Below are 25,570 nucleotides of genomic sequence, written 5' to 3' on the forward strand. Positions count from 1 at the left end.
GGAATATGTAGTTAGAGTTGCGATAGGATTGTCATTCTCCCCAGTATTTTTACCAATACCTGCTTTATAAAATTCACCAGGCAACTTGATAAACTTTAACTTCTTTATGTCCATAACTGAAACACAGATTTTTCTCTTGGCAGTATGGAAACTAAGCTTTAAATTTGCATTGTCATGAGAAGAAAGGATATGCCTTTTGCCTTTGTTTTCAAGCCTGGGTGCTTCGGTGGTGACTGCTGTCTTTGAGTAATTCTGGCTACCTATGAATGAAAACACAGTATTTGTTTATCCCATGTAAAATCCCCAGAACAAGGTGCTATGGGTAGTACAGTTGTCAGGTGTACAGATGGTTAGAAAGAATGGGAGCACATTTATCTCATACAGAATTGATGAACAACAAGAAGAAATGTGAACACAGTAATGAGCACGCTAATTTCAGTGATTTTTTAAATGAGGGACACACAAACTATGGGTCATGAGGAAAAGGTAAATCCCCACTTTAAATATCTGAAGTAGTGGGAGTTTTTCTCTTGACTTTAGTGGGTGCTCCCTCTTTTGAACATTTGTCATTCTACACTCCCATACACATTGGCTCAAACATTCAGACACGCTACCTGTATAAAAATTCAGCTGCAGCAGCTCTACTATGACCTATAGAAGGAACAGGTTAAAAATACAGAGGATTGCTTGTCTAACTGACCATTCCCTACTCCTCTTTAGCTACTTCTACTCACTGGCTGAAATCAGAGGAAAATATATTTTGTGTACTTTTTAAGGTATTGTCTCTTGTGGGCACACAGGACTGGAAGAGATTCCCCAGACTACTGTATCCCATTTCTTACTGACTCCACATCATGTACCCCATTAATTAAGGGGTTTATTGAAATTTTTGATGCTCTCCACTGTTCCCTGCTGTCTCTCTTTTTTCCAGGGGAGGCTTTTCCAGAAACTCAATGATTTTCACTAGCTGTGGAACATTCATATGCTTTTACGTCTGCTAGCTTGGGTACAAATACATTTCCCACTCACCCCTCTGCCTTTGTCTCCTGCATCATCATTACTAGTATGGCGAAAACAATAAGGAGAGAAAAATGCTAAAAAGAATGCAGTGCTAAAAAAATGCAATGCTGAAATACTCTAAACCTTCTAGAAAAATGCAACCTTAACTTTCTCACCAGTCTTTTAGAAGCAGTGAAGAGAATTGTTAATTGGTCTTCTTGGATATATGCCAAAGAGACAGACTGCTTCAAAATGGTAACTTATTGACCTTTTCATGGGTACAAGATTATTTATCTGGCTCTCATTAGGGAGAGCTGTGGCATTGTCTGTTTAATAATGTAGTGATGGCTTTTCAAACCTATTTTCTTTCCAAAATTAGTTCTCATGTGTAATCTGTGTCCTTTGGTTCTTTTTTACAGTGGATCTGTCAACGTCCTGTATTAAGCAATCTCAGCTTAAAATAGAAAGATTTAAATGTAACACTCCTTTCAGATCAATTTTGAGGGCATACAGCTGGATTGTTGGAGAGGAGGGGAAATCTAGGTCACAAAAGCATGCATTTTATCTGCAAAATAGTTTGCATTGCGGAGAGCAGAGCCCAACTCCAAAGTCTTGTATCTGCTTGTACCTGCCTGGTTTTATTCCGTGGAGGACCTGACACGCACGTACCTGGCATGCTTCCTAAACCCAAACCTCTATTTGCTGCAGGTGCAGCGAAATCCACAGGATCGCTGACCCTTTGCATGGAGTTGGCTCTTCAATAAAAAGAAGCGATGCTCCATTCCTTCCTTTTGCATGGCAGCCTCGCGGTTAAAGACCTTGCCCCAGAAGTGGGTGTTGTGGATTATAGGCTCGGCTTAGCCTGCAAGGCTGGGACACGTGCGTCAGAGGAGTCTCTTGCTGGAGTCAGGCTCACATGTGGTATAAAGTAACCGGCATGATTAAGGGACACAAAAATAACGCTTCCTGAGTGATGTTGTATTTATCTCTACCTACCTTGGGTTTGCAATTTAGTAAATACCCGCAATAAGTTGATGAGGTAAACTGTGTTCCCAGTTTTGTCAGAGTAGCTCCTACCAATCTGGTATAAAGAAGAGCAGGCGTGTTGCTATATCTAGATATAAGCAGCCAGAATCTTCCAGGAATTAGTTTCTGAAAGATTTTTTTTTTTTTTTTTTTTTTTTCCCCCTCTACTGATCATGGTGCTATGTTTTCTTAAGTGCTGACTCCAGTAAGCCTTTTCAGAAAGACAATTAATGCTTTGGAAAGCAGCCATCAGCCGTCTGAAAAACAGGTTCTTACTGAGCTGTTTATGCATGGTAAGGGGGGACTCAGTTGTAACACAGATTAAAGAGGACACTTGTTTAAAGTGAGGCTACTTAGGATGTATACGTTATATGGTAAATATATTGACAAAACTGTCCTGCAGGAAAGATATTCAGTAAATTGGATTATCTACATCCTAACAAGATTATCCACTTAAAGGCCTCTGGAGATTTGCTGGTTGAATAAAAAGAGAGGGAAGATCTAGGCTGCAGTCTAGCTAAACATTTTTTTAGTTCTTTTTCTGCAATTAATTAAAAGAACATCCTCTCCTACTCCCAATCACTGTTCTGTGCCTCTGTGCAATCAGTGCTTTGTGCCACCTGTAGATTTACTTCGATATATAATGATTTGTCAAAGATGCTTTCTTCTTAATCTCATGCTGTTCAGTTGACACCAGTACAAATTGAGCCCTGAACACTTTGGGATTACTGGAAAGATCAGGGCTGTGGCATCACCAAAGGCTTTGAACACGTTTTCTCTCACATGAATGGTGAAAGACCTACTAACCAGTGTGGCATTTTGCTATGTTGGGAGTAAGTTGCCATTGGGAGCAGTGTTTGAATAGCATATGTTAGAGTACCATCATCTTTCATTACTGCAACATGAGGACTGAGATTTTCTTGGGAAAGAAAGTACTGTAGAAAAGAAAGCTTCTCATGTCTTCTCCTCTGTCCTGCAATAACCACACACTAATTGGCAGCAGTTTGCTTCTTCATTTACCTACTAAAGGAAATGCATGCCATAATTCGTATATAGCAAGTGGCTCTTAAAAAGAATTGCGTGACTTTTTAGCATATGACTCAGTTAAAATTAAAGGCAGCTTTCAACTAAAACCCTGTGCATCTCCCTTAATTTAGAGAGTGTTCTTTAAAATACTGTAAGGGGGGAGTTATATGTTCTTCTTCTATTGCTTCTAATTTTTTCGGCTAACTCCTTTTACAAAGTGGAAGTGGAGAAGTACTTTAAATAATAAGGGCCTTGTGAAATCCACCTGCTTCATTAATCATGCTTCCTATTTAACTATATGTAATGCTTTTTCAAAGGTATTTTTGTAGAGCTTTCTTGGTCACATGTGACAGCTGTTATTTTTAAGCTAATGCAATGTCAGACCACTCTGACTCCTGAGATGGAACAGTCATGACATTTCAGCAACTTTCCTAAATTGGCTTCTTGAATATTCACTATACTTCTTTAATTTTTTCCTGCGTATAATGCATTGCTTTTTGCTATGAGACAGATAACAAGTTGGCTTTTCAGCATCTGAGGATATCCAGATACCACCTCAGGGAGCTCAGAGCAGTACTTATGCAAGTGAATGACTATTTTATCGACATGCGTGTCACCCTGAGTGCCCAAATGTAGGATTTGGTTGTCACATGGAGGTGTTCAGTTTCAGTTCACATTATGAAACCTGGAGGGTTGCAACTCTCCTGAAATAGTCTGGGTTCATAATAAACATCAAATGAATGCTGTTACTTTTTTGCAGTCTCAACCAGTGCTTTTCATCACCACTCAACTATTCAGGAATGAATCTGCAAAAAAAAAATATTACATCCAGTAATGAAAGAATATTGTTCTGTTTAAGTGCCAGGATAAAAAATACCTTCTATATACTATTAATACACTCCTCGAGGAGCCAATATTCTTAGTGAAAGGTTACTTTCTCTACCATCTCATGTATTAAAAATACAAAGATATAACTAAACATTCAAGAACCCAAATTTTCTCTTTGTTAGGTAGAATCAAAATGAGACATTTTGGTGACTGGGAAAAACTCTCAGCCGGTCAAAGCCCAACCTCGTCCAGGTCTCCCTCCCTCCTGCGCTCAGCCCTCCATCCAGCCATCAGCAGCCACCAGTCATCTCCTGCTGCATGGCAGCATCATGTTTGTCCTGCCCTTGCTACTGCTCTGGATAACAAAATTTGCTTAAATTAGACGTGGGGCAGCTGTGTGGATACCTGTGACCATGTTTCCTCGCTGGCTGTGGGCACAAGCTTGTCCTTCAGAGTCAGTATTTCTGGGATGGTGTTTCGTGGACAGGAATGGCAACGCAGAGGCCGGTGATGCTCAACGTGGTGGGAGGGTGGAGGTAGTTAAATATGGAAGCTCAGGCCCATTTTCAGTCACACAAACTGCTGAAACGTTTCCATGTGTTCAGCTCCTCACTATTGGAAGTGCTGGGGAATAAAGCGTCCTAATTCTCTCTTACTTTCATGAAATAATGTTATTTCCAGTGAAATTAATGTATTCTCTGTTGAGTAGAAGGTTAAATTTGTGGTGAGTTGATACTTTTGTCTTAAAAGAGCTACTATGAAAATAATTATCTGTCAGCGCAGTTGATTTCTTAGAATATGGTTGGGAAATTAATACCGACAGTTTTCTGAGATCATCAGGAGGGACCGTGTAACTATCCAAGGTAGGGTTTCTCCCTTGAGTTCAGTGGGGCAGAATTCAGCTCGTGCTTTAGAGAATAACCTTTTTTCATTACAGTGTCAAGTTTCATAAGAGCAAACACCCTGTTTGTGGCTAAACCATGCCTTTTGTGGCTACCATTTCAAGCCCAGTGTTCTTTCTTCCTTGTTAATTATTGCTAAGTACCCAGAGCAGAGCAAATAATCTTCATCTGTGCTCTCCTCCTTAGGTTAATATCAAACACTGGCCTTCGGTTTTTACCTGCTCTCCATAAGGTGCACTCTTTCCAGAAAGTTTTACTGTAAGTTTTAATGTCTGCTTTTCACTTTTTAAAAGCTCTCTTTGAATGTTCTCCTGTTCCAACAAAACCTTTCAAGACGTCATTCCCCTTGTATTCGCTTATTAACTTCATGGTAGTGTTTTGGGTTGTAATTTTGTAGGCATTGATGATAATGTGGCCCTAAAGGTCTCAGTTCTCTCTAGATCTCCCTTCTACAAAGCGTCATAACTTGCACTTTTACAGACCGCTCTTCTTTTAACTGTGCTATGGTTGTGTGCCTGGATGGCCCAAAGGACAGATAACAGCCTTTTACTCCTCTTTCACCAGTTGAAATCCAAACCGGGCTGGTGCCAGGGGAAATTTCTTGCCACCTGGTAACAGTTCTCTGGCCTGCATGGGAAGAGTTGCTGATCTCGGAGCTGTTTTCTGTGGAGAGGCGGTCACATCGCAGAGAAAAAAAAAATTTAAAAAAAAGCAGAGAAATATCTCTATCATGCTGGTTTTTTCACTGAAATGAAAACTGTCCAGAGAATGAAATATTTTTTTTCTATGGAAAATTCCAGTGCCAAATGGGGAAAAAAATATTTGTGTAAAATTTTGTGTGTGTCATGGTTTAACCCCAGCTGGCAACTAAGCACCACGCAGCTGCTTGCTCGCTCCTCTCCACCCAGTAGGATGGGAGAGAGAATGGAAAAAAAAGTAAAACTTGTGGGTTGAGATAAAGACAGTTTAATAGGACAGAAAAGGAAGAAAATAATGGTTAATAATGATAATGATAATAATAATAATAATAGTAATACTAAAGAATTGGAATATACAAAACAAGTGATGCTCAACGCAATTGCTCACCACTCACCAACTGATGCCCAGTTAGTTCCTGAGCAGCAATCCCTCCCAGGCCAACTCCCCCCAGTTTATATACTGGGCGTGATGTCACACAGTATGGAATACCCCTTTGCCAGTTTGGGTCAGTTGTCCCAGCTGTGTCCCCTCCCAACAAATTGTGCCCCTCCAGCCTTCTTGCTGGCTGGGCATGAGAAGCTGAAAAATCCTTGACTTGGTATACACACTACTTAGCAACAACTGAAAACATTGGTGTGTTATCAACATTCTTCTCATACTAAATCCAAAACACAACACTATACCAGCTACTAGGAAGAAAATTAATTCTATTCCAGCTGAAACAAGGACAGTGTGAAAGCAAGTTTTTGTTTTCTGTAAAAGCACCTTTTTTTTCTGTTAAAAAAATGCATATTACAAAAAGCTTGATTTTTTTTCACTGAAAAACATCATAACATGAATTTTTCAATCAGTTCTTAGTATAATTGAAAGCAGAAAACCCAGGAAATAAGCAACTATTTCTTCTCTTCCTTTGGACAAGATATACTGTTAATGCACAGGCAAAGTTCTGCATGTTCAAATCTTTGATTAGAAGATTTCAAGCTGCAGAAACATTGATCCTGCAATTGTCTTAGTAGTGGCCATTAATATAAATAAAAATGCATAGAAAACATAGAGGGGGACGCCTGAATATAGTATACACACATATAAGATAAGCAATAAATTTCTGTAATACACTCGACAGATGTAATTCTGAGAACTGCACTTCAGGGCTCCCTGAACCCATCAAGCAAATGCAACAGATACAGAGCTACAGAGCGTTCCTCCCATATAGCTTTATGTTTATCATTGGTCTTAACTAGACTTGAATTATTGTGTCCTGCTGAGCAAGAGTTAATTTTTTTTCAAGGTGAAACTCCTCACTTTCCTGCGAGAATAAGTAGGCCTTGATACTGCTTGAGTCCCAAACTGGACCTTGGTTCAAACCCTGGCCCCACTGAGGTCAGTAAGGAAATTCCCGTTGGCTTCAGTTGTGCCAATGTTTCAGTCCCAAAGATAGGTCTTGATGGGTCACTGATGTTTATAAAGGGCTCGTGCAGATCCTTAGCAGAGGGATACACTTCACTCGTGTGGGTGCTGTGATTCCTCCCTGTTCCTACCTCTACTGACCTCAGTTTGCAGAATGAGGCCTCTGTGTAAGTGCCACTTAATGCAGAGTTGCGGTCGTACTCAACCGTCAGCATGAGATAATTTTGGAACCGCGCTTAATTTCAAGCTTTGCAGATAATTAATTTCATTCCGTGCTTTCCAACAGAAACAGCATGAAAACAACCATATACCCAGCCTAAATTATGAGTAATACTATTTAACTTCTTTGCAGTCTATTTTGAGCAAGCAACAGAACGTATATCTGCCATTCCTTTTTCTGTATCGGTCGAAACTGCTGAAAGACTGAAATGCCTACTTGTCAGTTCAACAAACTGCATTGACAGGGGTCCCACATCTTAAGTTCTTAAGCACATACAAAGCTTATAAGCAACCCTGTTGACATCAGCAGGGGAATGATTCGTGGGCTGGTAGGTACCCTGCTGAATCAGGCCAAAAAGGCTAATGGTTTTTCCTTCTTCTGGTTGGGAGGCTGCGAGAAGGGGTGGCCTCGCAGCCCCTCAGCTTGCAGTTTCTGGGTAGTATGTTTGCTGGAGGAACTATTTCATCTGCCTCAGAGTTATGAGACCTGAGCTTTTATGCATTTTAATGACTTCAGCCTATTTGGGAGGAAAGTATGGGGGTGTTGGAAACGTTTTGCTCCAATCTTTTTTACGTTTATGCTCTGCAGACAAAATGTCTTAATAACTTAAGTCGTTACCCTCTGCTTCTAACACTTCCTCACACTGAACGTAAGGAAAAATATTGTGTTTGAAATAGTGTATCGTATTGAAAGGCTCACAGAGGTACAAAAAGATGTAGCTTCTATTGTATTTTATTTTTCAGAGATATTCAAGACAATATCAATATACGTACAATTGAAAGAAATTCATTCACGGGCCTGAGTTCTGAAAGCGTGATTCTGTGAGTAAGACATAGCAAATTTATTATTCTCCTTGTTAGTTCATTTCTTTTCCAGAATAGGTCAAGGGAACCAGGGGATGGGCACTATTTCATACGCTTCCAAATTCAATTTGAGGTTTTAGATTTCTCCCCTACCCCTGAAATCTCTGTATTCTGTTTCCCTGCCATGAAAAATGAATGCTTTTGTGGTTTTTTGTTGTATTCTAGTCCTGCTCTTTACTTTAGAGGCACAGCATAGAGCAAATTTAGTAATTACTGATGCCAAAGTTAAACATACTCCACCTACAACAACAGTTCTACGTGATACAAATTGTGTTCAAAAGGATGGCGTGACTCATAAATATTTACATTCAGATAAATCATTCAAAGATGTTTATTACTCGGGCAAAATACATGTAGATGTTGTGGAAATGCGGTATATTTGTACACAATGTTAATACATTGATACAGGCCAGTTCACAATGCAGTTCAAGCTGCACGGTTAGATGACTTCACGTTTGACTTGAACAGTCATGTATTTTTATGAACTACTTGGCTTCCTTGATCCTTTCTGTTGGTATATCAAAACGTACTGTTTGCTTGCTAACAAGCTGCCTTCATTTCACCTAGCCAGTGGCCCAACTGGAAAAATTTCCCACTGTGTGTGCAGTTTACCTTGCATACTGAAGTAGACAAGCAAGATCTGATTGACTGATTGGGCTCACATTGATTTTGGTGGGAGCAAGGTCAGACCATCAATATTTGAAGAGAGGCCAGTAACAAGTCACTTAGCTGTTATCTCTCCTTTTTCCCCATCAGTTATGCACAACCTGTGTCTACATCAAGTTCCCTGAAGTTTTAAACACACGTACAGGTTTCTCAAATATATATTCAAGTAATGATACCCCAAATGCACTGGTTTATCTTTTCTCCTGTGATAATATTTGCTGCTCAGGTGGGACTTTGTATTTTCAGAGCACTGCGCAACAAGTACTGTATTGGTTTCCATAATACCGCTAAGGAGTGAGATAAAAATCCGATTTTTACTGTGATTTGACCTCTCTGTGCCACTTGAGCAGCATGAAATTGGCTTCCCTTCTCTCCCCAGGACGTCTTATCGCTTATATGATTACTGCCAGGGTATCGAAGGATAGTCCTCTCTGAGGACTTAAGGCTCGTGGCTTGCTAGCAATATTGGCCTGGGCGGTGATCATGTCCTCTTCCAGCTGCTTTGCCTTGCCTCCCGCAACAGCCCCACGGCCGCGGGCTTCCCCGCGCCCACCGGTGTGTGCAGGAGCAGCAAGAGCTGTGCAAGCAGACCTGGCCAGCACCCGCCTGGTCAGACGACGTCCTGACTCCGCTGCAGCTCTCCCTCGGGACAGAGGTCCTGCGTGTGCTCTTTGAGAGTCCCCGATGAGGCTTTCCTTGTGCTGTGATGAACTTACCTCATTTTAGACCCTAATCTGCTGGTTTTCTATACAAAACTGAAGTCACTATGCAATGCGATAGAACGTTACTGTTATAGCAACATGATTTTGTGAAACCAGGCGTGTCAAGATGGCATTAAAAACACCCAGGACCCACTGAACCCCCACATTCTAGGGAGACACAATTTTAGCAGGTTTAGCTGTGCCAAGCTTCAAGCCAGTAATTTGGATTGCATCTGAACTTATGCTATGCATGGGCTTGGCACAGACTGGAACTGTGGATACATTTGGTAAAAAAGTGCTAGAAATTTATGGAAGAAATTCACCTTGCTTCCAGGTCTGTACACCACTTAGAGCCTAAGATAGAGCTTTTCTGCCCTGAAATAGGGTGTAAATAGTACCCCAGGGGCAGTGGCCTCCTGCACTGGGTGAATTTTAAAGTGTGTTTTAAAAATACCACTATAGCCATGAAATGCTGAGTAAAAGCCCATATGTCCAAGCTCTGGATCTCTGCCTCCATTGTCACTTGTTGCTAACGTAAGAGTTAGTGGAGTCAGTAAGGATGCTGGCTGAAGTAAGGGAAGAATTTGTCTCAGCAGAAACTTCTCCATATGTAGTATAATGAGGTCTTGGGATTTAGGTAATTTTTTTTCTTTTTTTTTTTTTTTGGCTCTTTTTACTACTTGAATGCAATTAGCCAGGTGACAGGAGTGATACACATCCAGTCCACACTGTATGGCAACAGTGACTCTGATTTTACGACCTTAGTATCTCATTGCGTTAGCATCATGTTCGGTGAGAGAACGCAGTAAGTGCTAATACTGTGATTAAAAGCATCTATATCAGCCTGGCAGCTACGAATGGATAAGATCAATGTAATATAATAAATGTTTTACATGCTATAAGCAGGGACACGTCTCTCCTCTGTGCCTGCTCACTCATGTCTAATAGTGCTTGCAAGTGAAGGGGACGGTGACAGTTCTTCTGATCCGACCTGACAGACATTATAGACACGGAGCTGTGTACATCTGCCTGTCACGGTCAAGAGGGTAATCCTTTCAGCCAGACCCATAACTGATTTTCATGCTGACCTTAGCTCACCACCTCAGACCTTAGATAAGAGGGTCACTTGCATGCTCAGCTTTCAGTGTGAATTAGAAACCAAACGTCCAGGTTTGCTGACAGTTTAATTAAATCGGGCCATTTTTGCCATCAATCAGACCTGTCACTGCCTGTTGGAGAGGGCGTGAGTTGCAAAGTGACGTTTAAAGCAAGATGAAGGATTGCACCGTAAAGATGATAAATATAACTGACCCAAATGTAAATTTTTAGGACCGTGAAGGGAAGAGAGGGAAGGACGTTAAACGTTAATTAGTTAATGCACTACAGTAAAAACTTGGCGGAAAGCCGCGGGAGCTTTGATTCCCAGGTTCACTACCTGTGTCTCCTCTTGGGGGAGGGAACCCGGGGAGGTGGGACTGGGGCAGCAGAGCAGACAGGGAACGTAATCTGTCGAGGCAGAAGATGTGGGAGGAATCCAGCTGCTTCCCGGGCGGTTTGGCACCACCGCCAACCCCCTCGGTGACGGTCAGCCTCCCTCCTCCGCCTGCCCCACAGAGGACGTGAGAGCACTGAAGACGGTGGTCTTTTTTCCTAATAACTGGTAAAGGTTAAGCCGTGGCCCAGTGTTTCAAAAGCATCTTGAAAAAAGTAAAACTAAGTGACACTGACAGCACCAGCAGGAAAGATCGTGGTCTCAGCCCTCCTGGCATTAGCCTGGAACAGCCTCACTGGCTCCGCTGCAGCCTTGAGCAGCGCCAGCATCTTCATCAGCTCTGCCCTTGCTTCAGAAACTTACTTTAGCTATCGTCTCTGACGGTAACGCTCATCTGCCCTATTCATGCCTGCACTCTCCAAAGCCTTCCTCCAACTATTGGGATCTCACCAGCTAGTTTTACCGTTTGAATATCCATTTAATAATTTTATTTGTTTGAGATCCCTTTGCACTGATTTGAATTACATACATTTCAGTTATGAAGCATGAATAAGAACACAACTCTTTTTTTTTTTTTTTCTTTGTTGCAGATGGCTGAATAAAAATGGGATTCGGGAAATTGAGAACCATGCGTTTAATGGAACCTACCTGGATGAGCTGTAACTATTTCCGTTGTTTACTATTCTGAAAAGCAATCATTAGAAGGTAGTAACTGCTGCAAGCTATTTTTTTAATCTCAGATTGTTTTAGCATAAATATTGTTGTGTTTTTCAGAAATCTAAGTGATAATCACAACCTAGAAAAATTACCAGATGAGGTCTTCCAAGGAGCCAATGGGCCCGTTGTTTTGTAAGTAATATTCAGATATTTTTTTTCTCATTATTAACTCCCTAGAAAAGAACAGAGAATGACATATGAATGCCAGTCTGGATTTCAACATCTCACAAATCTTGGAGTTCAAAACTGGAAGTGTATTTCTGAGTATAAAAAAAATCCTGGGAGCCACAACTGAATTTTCAGTCTAGATCCATGTTTTCACTTTTTGACCTCAAGTTTTTGGGAGTGTTTGGATCCAGGGATTTAGATCCAGATTCCTCTCCACAGTTGATTAAGCTGTGTAAGAAAGTAGTTCTGCTTTGTTTTTTTCCAGAGAAAAATGCTGTTAGCTTTTTGTTTGAGCAAAATCGAGAATAGGTGAGTGGGTCCTCGGTGCTTAAATCTGAATTGCTTACCACTGAAGATCTGCCCCTGCATTTCTGAAGATAAAATCCCTGCCCTACAGGGGCATGGATTGTCCCATCCCCTGTAGAGATGAGATATATGAGATGTATGAGATATAGCTCACACAGTTACAGCAGGATGTCTTTGGTGGGCAATAAGCTTGAAAGCAAAGTGCCAGCAGTAGACAATTCAGCAGTAGGATGCTCATGGATCTCAGTCACCATTACCTCAAGCCACGGTTTGCCATGGGGTCTGAAAATGCCTGTGAGTGTGCACAACTGCTTGCATTTCTGAGCACAAGCCACAACACATAAGAGCTGCAACAGAGACATGGGAGTCTTTTTTTTTTTGTCTCACCAATTCATCAGAGCCTTTTTGTCTTCCCATCTATGCTGGATGTCCGGAGAGGACTAGGAGTCACCCAGAAAGGATGAAAAGGGGTAACTGGAGCTGTTGGAAGATTTTACTCAGAGGTTAGAATGGTTAGAAATCTAAAAAAGAGGGAGAAAACTGTCTGGTTAATCTTGAGTTCAGATCAGAGCTCTTCTGAAGGCCTTTTTTCAACGTTGTGGTGGTCAGTGCACCTATGATATAAAGAGCTATGGTATGGGCTACTGCATTCTGCTCCACTGCCATCACTCCCTCAAAGCGTCTTCCTTCTTCGGAAAAGACTGTCAGTGGAGCATTTTTTCAGCAGTAACATCATAGCCATCTCTTTGGAAAAGCATTGTTTTCTGTAGCAAAAAGTAAATGCATTTCCTCTGCAAGTTGTAGCTGATACAGTCATATTCTGGAGGTTTATCAAATTGATTTGGCTGTAGTTCAGATTCATTTGATAGTTCAATTTCTAACACCAAGTTATTTGTGTAAGAAGTTTTCTGTTCCATTACCAATACATCCACTATTCTATGGATGGGAAATTACCTTTTTACCCTGACTGAGATCATGAAAGAAGAGCCTTCTTACTCATCTGTCACTGTAGTGTACACCAGGAATGCGTTTTCACTTGTGGAAATGATTGACCCATAATCATATCTTTGCTGAGACAAATAGTATTGTTGCAATCAAATCTGTGTTGCAGACTGCGATGTTTTATTAGAATGAATGTCAGGATGTTTTAACTCTTGATGTCCCTGAACCAGTGTTCTACAATCAATTAATACCAACTTCTATTTTGTAATTCATCATATTAAAATAATGTGAAAGAAACACAAATAGTAATGTCAGAAAGCACCAATCTCAGCCCTTTTACAGGCTACACAGTTTCATGAATCAATTCCTCTCTCAGGCTTACAGCTCTTAACTGAATTAAAATATCTCATTTGGGAAGACATCAAGTTTTGAGTTAAAGGATTTCAGCACTGACAGTAGGCAAGTAAATCAAATGGTTAATTACTCCCACACCTATACATATTCCTTCTATACAGAAATACACTATATTTCCAACTTGGAGTTTCATAGCTTCAATTTTCAGCCTTGTTGTTTCATTTAATCATCTTCTGGTGCTCCCAAAGCTGTAGTGGCTTACACCAGCTTTTACCGAAGTCCTTAGGAGTTCTCTGGCTAAATCCTGACTCGGATGTGGTCCATCCTATCCTTGCAATTTGTCTTCAGTGGGAAACTCACATACGGGGGCCACAGGAGAGCTCCAGTAGATCCCCAGCTCGACAGCTGAGTCCCTGAAGCACAGCCAGAGATCAGTTTAGATACAAGCACGGAAAAAAATGTTCTCACCGATCAGTCTACACCTCTCCGATCCCTGCTCCACCAGCCGTTTCTTGCTATTTCTGTATGTGCCTTTCAAACTTCATCAGCTGGTCAGTGTTTTTGCTAATCCAACAGAGACTCCCAGTGGGAAAGGGAAGCGATTGGAAGAGAAGTCAGATTCATTTTGCTCTTCCTGCACTGGCTGCTGTCAAGGTTGATGACTAGCAGCCAAGCAGTAATAATACAAGGACACGTATTCCAGTCATTGATGCTTTCTGGTTTGATTTCCTACTGCCACTTTATTGTCTTGTTCATCATGGTTATTTAATTTATCAAGCCTCTAACTAAAGATCAACGTCCCAAAGAATCTCTGCACTGAGGTCTGTGTGTGGTGACTCAGTGGAGTAAGTTACTAAAACACGCACACAATGTCTGTGTTTACTTGTCAGTGGTGTATTGATAACTATCTGTAACAGACACACCAACAAACCCCGCAGGAATATGCAAAGCACTTTCCCTAACTCTCTTCTGTTTATGTACGATAATGAGCACAAAAAGAAAAAATTTTAAAAGAAGAAGAAACTATTTTCATGGAAAAATATTTAATATTTATGAAATTATTTAGAGATGCCCAGAGATCCGGTAACATTTTAGCTATTTTTAAGTCTAGGTGATATTCATATTTACTTGTTATTTCCACCCAGTGTAATAACGGTTTGGACTCGGTAAATATTTTTAGCTAACAAGTCACAGAAAACATTTTCCATGCTCTTGTTCAGAATTATGAGCCCTTGTGAAGTTTCACAGGCTCTTAATGATGCCATGAGCGCTGCTGTCTGTGGATTTAGGCAGAAAACTGCTGTTTAGTTGTTGAGTCATGAGCACATACTCTAGGTGACAGTTTTCATTAGGCAGCATACTAAGGGCAATAGTCTGTCCACGAAACGATCGAGGTTGCTCCTTGCAACCTAATTACCTCTTCGAGTGTCTAAGTCAGAAATCGATAGCCTAAAATTTCTCGTCAGCTGCTGCTTTTAGCTCCTGCGAGAAAAGGGTCAGGCCCCGAAGGACCTCAGGACCACAGCGTGGCTTCTCTCACCCTGACCTGCAGAAGTTTCTGACTCTACTGGTCCGTCTTGCCCTTCCAGTAGCAGTCATGGCCCCACGTCAGGGTAGCGGACTGGGGTCTGCGTTTGCTCCTCTGCTGCCACCGTTCATGGTCCAGTTGCTGACGGCGGTACATTCCTTCAGAACCTGGATGAAAAGCCTCAGCTGGGGGGCACAGCGTGGACACAAAGAGCATCTTTACCCACCACCGATTTTACTAACTGCTTTATTAGCTGCCTATTAATTTGTTAGGCTTGGCCACCCTAAGCTAAAGACCGTGAGTTCAAACAGCCATTTCCTGGTATTAATTTTGTTTCTTAGAATGGAAAACAGAGGTGCAAATGTGCGTATGGTACATAGCAGCTGTCTAAACTTTATTACATGCTGCTAAAACCTGGTCTCCCCCTCACATGGCATCACTCTGCTGCATTAATACGGTAATAAAAACAATTTGTGCATGTTGGGTAGTAGAGATCAAATAACATGTTGTCCTGACATCATACTGTTATGGATGAATTGGAAACTGTGCCTTGGAGGGGGCATGGAGAAAATTACGAACATTGTCAGTCCAATTCCTTGATTAGGGAAAATTCCTTTCTTTCGTCAGAGAATAAAGGGCAGAGCAGCCTCAGCAAGCACTGCATCCTGGATCAGTCTCAATCCATAAGAGCCCAGGGGCTAAGGGAGGACAGGGTGATTTTGTGCACTTCACTTTTACCGTTGCTCTTAAGAGAAAAGAGTGGGCTCTCCTGCTGTCAGGAGCTCAGGGACGCAGTTTGTGCCCTAGTGAAGAAAACGGGGGGACATTTTGCCCGAGCTGTTACACGCTAGAGCCATGGGGATGTGTTCCCAAGTGTCGCTTAGCCTGGAGATGGAGCACCCTTGGTCCTCCTTCCCTTTCCCCACCTGCATGGCACAAGTCAAGATTTAGTGTTTGCACAATGTATTTCCTTTAAAAGCCCCGCTAATGCTTTCTTTAATACATTCACAGCTGCTGCTTCCATCTTCGCCTTTGATAGCCTGTCCTACACAGTTAATTGCCTTCCACACAAATACATCTCTCCTAACCTCCTGTAATCTTGCCCCTTTCTTCGCTTCAGTCTGTGCTCTCTGTTTTTTAAACCTCTGGAAATGTTTTGTTAGTTTTGTTCCTCACAGTTTGAAACACATCACCCCTGTCTGTCTCTAATCTCTTTTTCTTCCTAATGAGTACAAAACCTGATATCCCCAACCTTTCCTCGCATCTGTACCCTCATGTGAGTTTCTCTCTTTGTGTTTATTCCCTTTTCCACAGTAGCCTTCCCATGATGTGATGTTCATGTAGCAAACTTCTGTTATGAGTTCATCAGCCTTTTATATCCTGTAACAGTATTCTGGGATGATTGTTGCATTTATTGGGTATTTACTAAACCCGGTATCATATGGCACTAATGGTTTATGTCCCTGTTAATGCTTACCCAGAGGGTTATGGGATTTTTTTTTCTTTTTTTCTCAGACCAAGCTAACATCACTTGATTTTTGTTTGCAATGGATATTAGCTCAGGTTTCCTGAGGGAACACCTAATTTATCCCTGGATCCTCTTTTCAGTGTAGATTTCCAGCTGATCTCTTTTCAGACACTACTCTGAGAATGAATAGGACAGTCTAAAACACATATCCACTGTCGAGCAGAAGTAAATTTGCTTTTTACTGAGATTTCCATATGTTTTCTTAAAGGGATATTTCAAGGACAAGAATCAGCTTCCTGCCAAGTCATGGATTAGAACTCATTAAGAAGCTAAGAGCAAGGTCTACATACAATTTAAAAAAGCTTCCTGATTTAAGCAAATTTAGGTCTTTGATTGAGGCAAATTTCACCTACCCTAGCCATTGCTGTGCATTTACAAACTGGAAAAGACAAAAGTAAGTGATTTCATTTGTTTTACTTTTTGGTGCTTCTCAGCAGTTCATAGTGAATTAAATAAACTTCCTCAAAATCTAGATAGAAAAGGTGTCTCCACTGCAGGTAAGTAAATGGATAGAAATAAATAAATACACAATACATACAGGTTTATGCATGCTATACAATGCACTGCCTCTCTATTACAGGGGAGTAATAAATTTTGATAGCTGTGTTAGCATCAGCATTTTCCCCAGCTGCGGCTCTAGCCCCCACCTGTCAGGTCCATCTTCTACTGGGACCTGCTGTCCTGGATGAGCCTGGAGCCACGCTGAAGACATTCAATGGGAAAAGTTGGATAACTTTTCGGGAGGTAGCTGGAGGGAAAGCTGTGTTTGCAGAGAAGCTGGTCAATACTTGGCCGTCAATTCAGGAAGGTAATGGGACTGCTGAGTGATCTTAAATTCTTGTCCCAGAAAGCTACACTGATGTTGGAACACTGTCCAACCAAGCACCACAGATACGTTGTCTCTCGAGTCTACATAAACAACAGTTTTGGACATGATTTCTGAAATGGTTAACCTACAGCAGAGCCCTCTCGCCCAAATCCACAGAGGGGGGGGGGGGGGGGGGGGTGTCTTTTTAGACTCCCAAAGTAATTTTCCATGCTTGTTTTAATTTTCCATTAGCAAGTTGCAGCGAGACTTCAGGTATCAATGATTCTCATTAAGTATTTTCAGATGCTCAGATAGACTTTAAATGTACACGTTAACTAATGAACCTCCTGAATTTGTGCCACTGGAAAACATGAGGAACTGGTACCTATGGAAACCCCTGTTATTATTCGAAGTTCTTCCTTTACTGGATGTCCTCAAAGACTTGGAACTTGCCATGGCAAAAAAAAAAAAAAATTGTAGATCATTGTCATAATTCAAGACATTGTCTTCAGAAGTTGCCTAAAACTTCAAAGAAAAGTAAAACCATGCTGAGTAAGCATAAACTAGTAGTAGCTTCTATTTTAATACTTATAATAGTAATTTTTTGTGCTTTTAGCATTGTATTGTTACCAGGCAATGAAAGATAACTGATCTTGCTTGTGCTGATAGCTAATAAATATCACCTACATGTGCTTGCAAAACTATCTGTATAAGGAGTGCAAGTCTGGTGGTGGAGACTGCAGTGATAAGGGAAGTATCTGACAGAATCCATCCGCTATTGCCCATTTTTGATCCAAAATACTAGACTTCTCATTAGGATGGTTTATCAGCAGGAGACATCTTCACATACTCCTGCAGGCTTATGCAGCCACAGTGCTTGGTAGCTTGCTAAGCAGAAATGCGTCCGGTCCTTCCAGCACTGGTGGCAAAGTGGTATTTGCCAATGAGTCCAATGGAAGCGTGTTTAGTCCTGAATCTGCAAAGAGACCTTGTTATCACTATGATCCATATTTTTGAATCTTGGTTGCTTGGGCCAAATTAGGACCCAAATCCCAGAATCCACACCTTAAATTAGGCAACTGGACTTTTCAAAAACAAAGTAAGAGTTACTATTGAAGAAAAGCTACAGGAGGAAATGGCCCTGACCTTGTGGTGAGCTCTCAGTATCTAGTCCCTCTCACCTGGGCTTTAAATAACTTCCATGTCATGCTCGCCCTAGGGAATTGAAGCCAACAGCACTCACTTCTCCCTTAGTATAGCCCCACTTTTGGAAGCCTCTGCCCTGGCAGGTAAGAAGCCAAGGAGGACAGAGGCAACCTTTCCCACAGCCCGGGCAAGTGTAATTTTGCAAAGAAATGCCAACAAACTGTGCAGAGCTCATGTAACCCAAGTGCGGATGGCCAGCGAGCTGGGCTGGAGCATCACATGGCGGTGGGACTGCTTCTGGAGCAAGACTGGTCACAACTTCACAGTCCCCTATAGTATCAGATGTCATGCAATGGTAAGAAATAGTAGGCAAGTTGGAGACGCTCTTCTTTATGATAAATGATATATGATTACTTCAGTGAATGTGCATGTATCACCCTGGTCAACAGAACAAAGTTGAACGTATTTATATATGTCTTTAATAGTTACCAGATGTATCTTTTACAAAATATTAAGCATAAATGCAAAATTATTGGAACCAATTATTTAGATCAACCCTTCCTGTTAACTGCTTTAAAACGTAATTAAAAATGGTAATTTCTTTCATACAGTCATGTGTCTTGTACTGAAATTGGTGGGAGACTGATATCCTCTCTCCAGCTTAAAGTGAGAAAATGGAAGAATTTTAGTTCGGTTTGAATACTGAAGGTATTACCATACACTTCAGCAGAGATTAGTCACACATACAGTAGCTACACCCGCTTTCATTTCAAAGCAGTTTTCCTGACAGCTGGCACAAGCTGCGTGTGCACTGAAGACTGCTCAGGTTGTTTAAGAGTTATTAATAGTTTGCAGTGCTTGATTACACAACATGTATTATTTCTTTGGGGAGAGCGGTGCTTGGTTCAGTGCAGCGGGCATTACTTGTAGTGGTGAGAACCGTGACGTGACCCGAGTCGCCGTGCACCTTCACAGGAGACGGTCGTTCTCCCATGGCCGTTTGGGTCTCAGAATATCTCCAGGTAGTCCAGGGAGAATAAAAAGGATGCCTTGTCACCCCCAGAGGTGCATTTCTAAGGATCATGGCAGCATTTGGTGTTCACGTGGGAAATCTGGGAAGGAATTAAGACAGGGATGTGTGGCCCCTTTCTGGCTGCCCCGTTTATGTAAGATTTCCCCTCTTTGAGACTTTTGCAGCACTCAGGATCCTTAGATAAAATAATTTGCCATAGTGGATCATGCTCGATCACTTCTCCCAAATCTGACTGCACCAGCGAACAGGCTCTGTTGTGATAACAAAAAGCTTAAACCTGTTACAGCAGCAGTGCTTTCTAAATTTTGGAGGATGTCGCATCAAGCACAGCTCCGCCGCACAGAGACACAAATTAAAACGTAGGCAATTTCGATTATTTTTTTTGCCATTCCAAGAAGGACTATATGATAAATATTAATCTGTAGATTTCTCATACTGGAATATTGTGATGCTGGCCTAACAGAAGGTAGATCACTTTCTTAGGAAAAGCCCAGTGCAAGTATGTTGAACTCCCCTCATGGTTTTCTGTGACTGGAAAATAATATCCTTGAAGTGCGGATAGGGCAGAGGCTGGATGTTAAAATCCTCAACTTGACAGAGACTATAATGAACTTCAGCAAGTTTTTGGCTTTCTTTGACATAAAGATCCCCTTCTGCCTAAAAGAATGACATTGATATGACTCTGTCCTTACACTTGATCATTATTCTTTGGAGGAGCTGTCACTTGAAATCCTACTTTAAAAAGCATGGCAGCATCAGGAGTTGTGTTTGGGCCTCGTCTCATGAGAACATAATATCAGTTGCTCACAACTCACTTGATGTCACTTTTCAACGAGGATGATTGGTTTGAGACAGGGCTTAATGCAGAACCTAGGTCGGGACTGTTTATTCTGCCAAGCGTGTTTCTCAGCACACAAGATCCTGCTGTCACCGGATCCAGACAGAGCGCATAAAATAACCACTTGTACAAAGGTAGTAATTTTTGTCTATTTTTGTCGGAGCACTCTGCCAGTTTTAATGTTATTCTTTAAGTTGTTCTTTCTCTAGCTTGTTTTTCAGAGGGTTTACATAGGCAAAGCTATGTTAAATAGTAACAGAGTGTTACAAATAGACTGAATAAATGAACTGTGTTACGATACCTACCATCTCAAAAGGAAGCAAGGACCCATCCCTTGCCAAAAACTGTTTTAGCAGCTTGTTGCTCTGAATGCACTGTACAGCCCAAAGGGCAAATATCCCAGGGCAAAGAAGCGGTAAGCAGTCAGCACCAGAGGACGGCTCTTCTTTCCCTCAGGAGTTTGCAACTGCCCATCTTACCCGCTCACGGTACGGGTAACAGGCCGGGAGACTCCTCGCCACCCATCCTCGGAGCAAACAGAGCGGCTAACGCCGTGGGACCTTGGTTTTATTTAGGACCGCTGGCTGCAAAATAATTCAAGAATGAATAAATTGTAATAATCAGAAATATTTAGTTAGCCTTACATAGCAGCCTTGTCAGGGGATAGATTTAGCTCCCGACAGTGCCTCCATAATTTAGGAAAAGGTTTATTTTTAACTCATAGCTGAGGAATGATTGGATAAAAACATTTCCCTCAGTTCATTTACAAAGAACCACCAACTGAAGTAGCTTTCAGTGCCCTCAAGTGCCTGTTGCACTAAAAACTGAGGGACGGACTTTCCCGTTCGTTATTGCTCCTTGGAAGCATATAATCCCTTTCAGCTAGAGAACTGTTGATATATGGATCAATATGCTGGACCCCTCACTCATCCTTATGCGAGTAGAACACAGGGGAGCAAAATGTAATGCCTTGTTATTGCTGTTGTGACCTCCATAGTGCATATTTGGCCTCACAGAAAATCAGTTTTCTGCCTCAGTTGACAGGCAAGATAAAAAATATTGATAATAGTAAAGGATGTTCAGAACCTCATAGGAAACGTCCCTCACCTTCTGGTACTGGGCCTTCATTAGTTTTCCTTTCTTGCAGACCTTTTAAACTCCATTTTTGGAAAATGTAGTGAGTGCACAAAGTCAAAGGGTAAAATTAGGTTACAAAAAAGAATTCTCCCTTTTAAGCTGCTACCAATTGTTTTAAAATTTCAACCTAACTTGCCTAGAAAGCTCTTCTTTCAACTGTACTGCAAGTCAGGGTGGAAGATAAGCTGGCATCCTATCCTAGAAATTATACACCTAAATTGCTTTCTAGGCTGTAGACGAAAGTGGGCAGAGCTGAACTGTGTTGGTTTTGCAACACATTTTGCACTGGTTTATTCGCTAATCCAGATTAGGTCTGGATCCATTTTATGCAAAACTGTGGATGCAAGTTTCTGGGGCAGCAAACTTCAAAGGTGGCCTAGGAGAAGCAAATGTTAAAGTCTGACCCTTTATTTCCTGTTGATACGCCTTGGTATTTCTTAGCTTGATGGAGGTGATCATCTTTTTATCATCTCAGCCAAAACATTTGTTTCTTCCATTGGTCTAGGCAGGGAGAAGACAGGCATGGAGTTAATACTTTAGGAAATAAAGCCAAACACAAAACTGTCAAAAAATACTAGTTTTACCTTCAAAGTCATTTTTTCTTGAAACTCTTTTCCATTATTTACCTTTTATACTGAAAATTCTCAAAATGTTTAGAAAAGACTTTCTGACAGAAACAAAAGCAACTGCTGTTTCTATAGAAATGTTGGTTTGGTGTGGCGGGTTTTGCTTTAGTTTGGTTTGATTTGGTATGGTACAGTTTGGTTTGGTGTGGCTTGGCTTGGCTTGGCTTCACTTCGCTTGGTTTCTAAACCATTTTCTTTGAAAAAGCAGTTTTTAATCAAAATGTTATACCATGTCTTGTGGTTATATCTGTGTTGGTACCTGGCTTCTAGAGATTATCTGGAAGCCTGCATGAACTTATTTATGCTATTTATTTGTGTTAATGGCTAGATACCAATATGATACAGGATACTCAAAACGAATGGCACAAACTGGAGTTGTTCTGTGCCCTGAAGGAGTTACAAGACTGAATATGGCACACTGACTGCCAAAACCTTCAGGAAAAAGGGAATTCAAGAGTAATACTAATGGATCTAATGGATACTAATACTAAATCACAGTAGTGTTACTGTGATTATACAGATTCCTTATGGGCACAGCTGAATTGACCCATTCTTCAAAGTTCAGTCTTATGTAGGAATTTATCATCACGTGTTTCCCCAGTGCAAGAATTAGGTTATCAATGACAGGTTATGATGTGAGAAATTTGGTTGAAATAAGGGTGGCTTCTTACAGAATGAGCCTGTCCAGGTGGATAATTGTGTCATGTTAGTAAAGCAAACATCAGGCTTTCCTTTCCGTTACCTTTTATGATGTTTCCAAATAATTTTCACTTTCATGTAATATTTTATAAATAGGGATCAGTCAGCCTATTAATTTCAAGCTCTGGGGTAGTCTGTATAATCAGCTAACCAGAACAACCGAGCTCTTAGTGGAAACTCAATGATTTCCTGTTTCTTGTATGCCTCATGCTGTGTCTCCTAGTTTCCAACTCTACTCTTTTTATGATTTCAGCACCGAATTACATCCGATATGTAGCATATCTCAGGTGAAGCAAGACCTTGATGAGCAGCCTGGCGATAAGATATATAGGCGATCTGCAGCTGAAGATTATATTTCCAACTACGGCATAGGATTTGACCCTGCAGAGAATGAATTTGACTATGGTTTATGCAATGAAGTAGTTAATGTAGCATGCTCACCTAAACCCGATGCTTTCAATCCATGTGAAGATATCATGGGATACAACATTCTGAGAGTCCTGATATGGTTTATCAACATTTTAGCTATCACTGGGAACATTGTTGTCCTCATTATTTTAATAAGCAGTCAATACAAATTCACCGTACCTCGCTTTCTAATGTGCAATCTTGCATTTGCAGACCTCTGCATAGGTATCTATCTGTTGTTTATTGCATCTGTAGATATCCAGACCAAAAGCCAGTATTACAACTACGCCATAGACTGGCAAACTGGGGCAGGATGCAATGCTGCAGGATTTTTTACAGTGTTTGCAAGTGAACTCTCAGTCTACACGCTGACTGCGATAACTCTGGAAAGGTGGCATACCATCACCTATGCCATGCAACTGGACCGCAAGGTTCGATTTCGTCACGCTGTGATTATAATGATTTTTGGCTGGGTCTTTGCTTTCACAGTGGCACTTCTTCCCATATTTGGAGTCAGCAGCTACATGAAGGTCAGCATCTGTTTGCCCATGGATATAGAAACACCGTTTTCTCAGGCTTATGTTATATTTCTTTTAGTGTTGAATGTACTTGCATTTGTCATCATTTGTGCCTGCTATATCTGCATCTACTTTACTGTGAGAAACCCTAATGTCATCTCTTCAAACAGTGACACCAAGATCGCCAAGCGCATGGCCATACTGATCTTCACGGACTTCCTCTGCATGGCACCAATATCTTTTTTTGCAATATCAGCCTCACTCAAGGTTCCTCTCATCACAGTGTCCAAATCCAAGATCCTTCTGGTTTTGTTTTACCCCATCAATTCCTGTGCTAACCCTTTCCTCTATGCCATTTTCACCAAGACTTTCCGCAGGGATTTCTTCATTCTGTTGAGCAAGTTTGGTTGCTGCGAAATGCAAGCCCAGATTTACAGAACAGAGACCTCCTCATCTGCTCATAATTTCCACACGAGAAATGGCCATTGCCCTTCTGCTTCAAAAAACAGTGATGGGACTATTTATTCGTTGGTTCCTATGAATCACTTGAACTGAAATGCTTGCATGAATTTGTGTCTGAGGCAGTGTGATAATCACTTTCAACTGTGAATTTGAATAATGACTTCAGCATAGCATGTAAACTTATTTTTTATGGGAAAAAAAAAAATATTTCCACTTTGCTATTTTTGTTCAATGAACAACTGTCAGAGATGACACATCATCTTCATCAGTTCTTGAAGGACAAAGAACAAAACTTCAGTATATGCTAAAGTGTCCTTGTAGAATTGTCTCAAGAAATAAATGAGATTATAAACTGGTGTGTCCCACCATAAGGCAGAGATTCTCTTCATTCTAGCAAGATGTTAGCCGCTTACTGAGAATCAAGTAGTGGTTATATACAGTCGAAGGAAAAAAATATGTAGCATTAATTTTTTTGTCTGTGAAGCATGTTATAACAATGACAGATAATTAGCTCTTTTCATTAATCATATCTCCTGCGGTTATAGAAGACAGAAGGCCAACTTACAGTTCTCCTTCAGCATAGACTTAATAGGAATGAGAATATCTTGTGGTGTTTCCATTTCTGTTCACCACAGCAGAGGGGCAGGAGGTATCTCCAGCTATGTTGATGTTTGCTGTTCCACACTGCATGGACCTGTCTTACTCGGCACAAAAGTGTCACTTTGGGTAGGATACTTGTTGATTTAAGACTGGCAGGCTTGGGGAACCAGATTTCATTTGAGTTTGGATCGAGGAGTTTGGTTTGGTTTGGGGTTTGTTTTCAAGGTGAGAAAGAGCAAGAATAAGAGCAGGAGAAACCCTTCATAATAAGGAGGATGTTTTCTCACGTTGGTCTCACAAAGTTGGGTGGAAATCATTTATGTGTGGCTGGTGCTCTTGGGTATGGCAAGATAGGCCAACAGGCTGCTCCAACGCAATACCGGAGGCAGGTTTGCCATTAGGGCAGTATTAGTCCGTTGCATTGTCTGGGCGATGTAAGGGCTGGCGGATCCAGATATGGCTTTTGAAAACCCGTACAAAAGTTTTTGTGAAATGCTAAAAGTTCTCTCTCCCTTTCTCTTCTAAAAAAAAAAATCCTTCATGTGCACATTATCAGATGATGGTCCAGATTGAAAGACCTGAAAGAAACCATATGCTGCATATTTTGAAATAACAAAAAAGATAAAGGTCTTAATCAAGTTTTCCTGATTTTACAGAGTTTTTTGAAGAATGTCTCAAAGAACATACAGACTTTTTACATTATTTGAATACCAAACTTTTTGAGGGTTAATCATTCCAAATCGCACCAAAGATTTAGGGTTTGGTAGGGTTTTCTCATGCTGATTTTGTGTCTATGTGTGTGTATGTGGACATAAAGAAAACACCAGGATAGGAGTCCAGGCTTCATTCCCACCTCACAGACAATTCACAGTTTTGCCCCATGAGATTATAAATCTTTGGAGTCTTCATGGTTAAATGTGATG

General features: G+C 41.1%; 1 protein-coding gene across 1 annotated transcript in view; it reads left to right on the top strand.

The window, feature by feature from the left end:
• The window catches only part of LOC115350414 (follicle-stimulating hormone receptor), an 82,556-nt gene extending 57,347 nt beyond the window's left edge, over positions 1 to 25,209 (top strand). The window contains exons 5-10 of the mRNA XM_030036043.1: positions 4,968 to 5,039; positions 7,851 to 7,928; positions 11,420 to 11,488; positions 11,604 to 11,678; positions 16,581 to 16,766; positions 22,913 to 25,209. Coding sequence (XP_029891903.1) covers positions 4,968 to 5,039; positions 7,851 to 7,928; positions 11,420 to 11,488; positions 11,604 to 11,678; positions 16,581 to 16,766; positions 22,913 to 24,140 — 1,708 coding nt within the window. The 3' untranslated portion in view covers positions 24,141 to 25,209. The remainder of the gene's footprint in view (positions 1 to 4,967; positions 5,040 to 7,850; positions 7,929 to 11,419; positions 11,489 to 11,603; positions 11,679 to 16,580; positions 16,767 to 22,912) is intronic.
• Positions 25,210 to 25,570: the final 361 nt, after the last annotated feature.

Source organism: Aquila chrysaetos, chromosome 13, assembly GCF_900496995.4.
Source record: "Aquila chrysaetos chrysaetos chromosome 13, bAquChr1.4, whole genome shotgun sequence".
Classification (NCBI taxonomy): Eukaryota; Metazoa; Chordata; class Aves; order Accipitriformes; family Accipitridae; genus Aquila; species Aquila chrysaetos.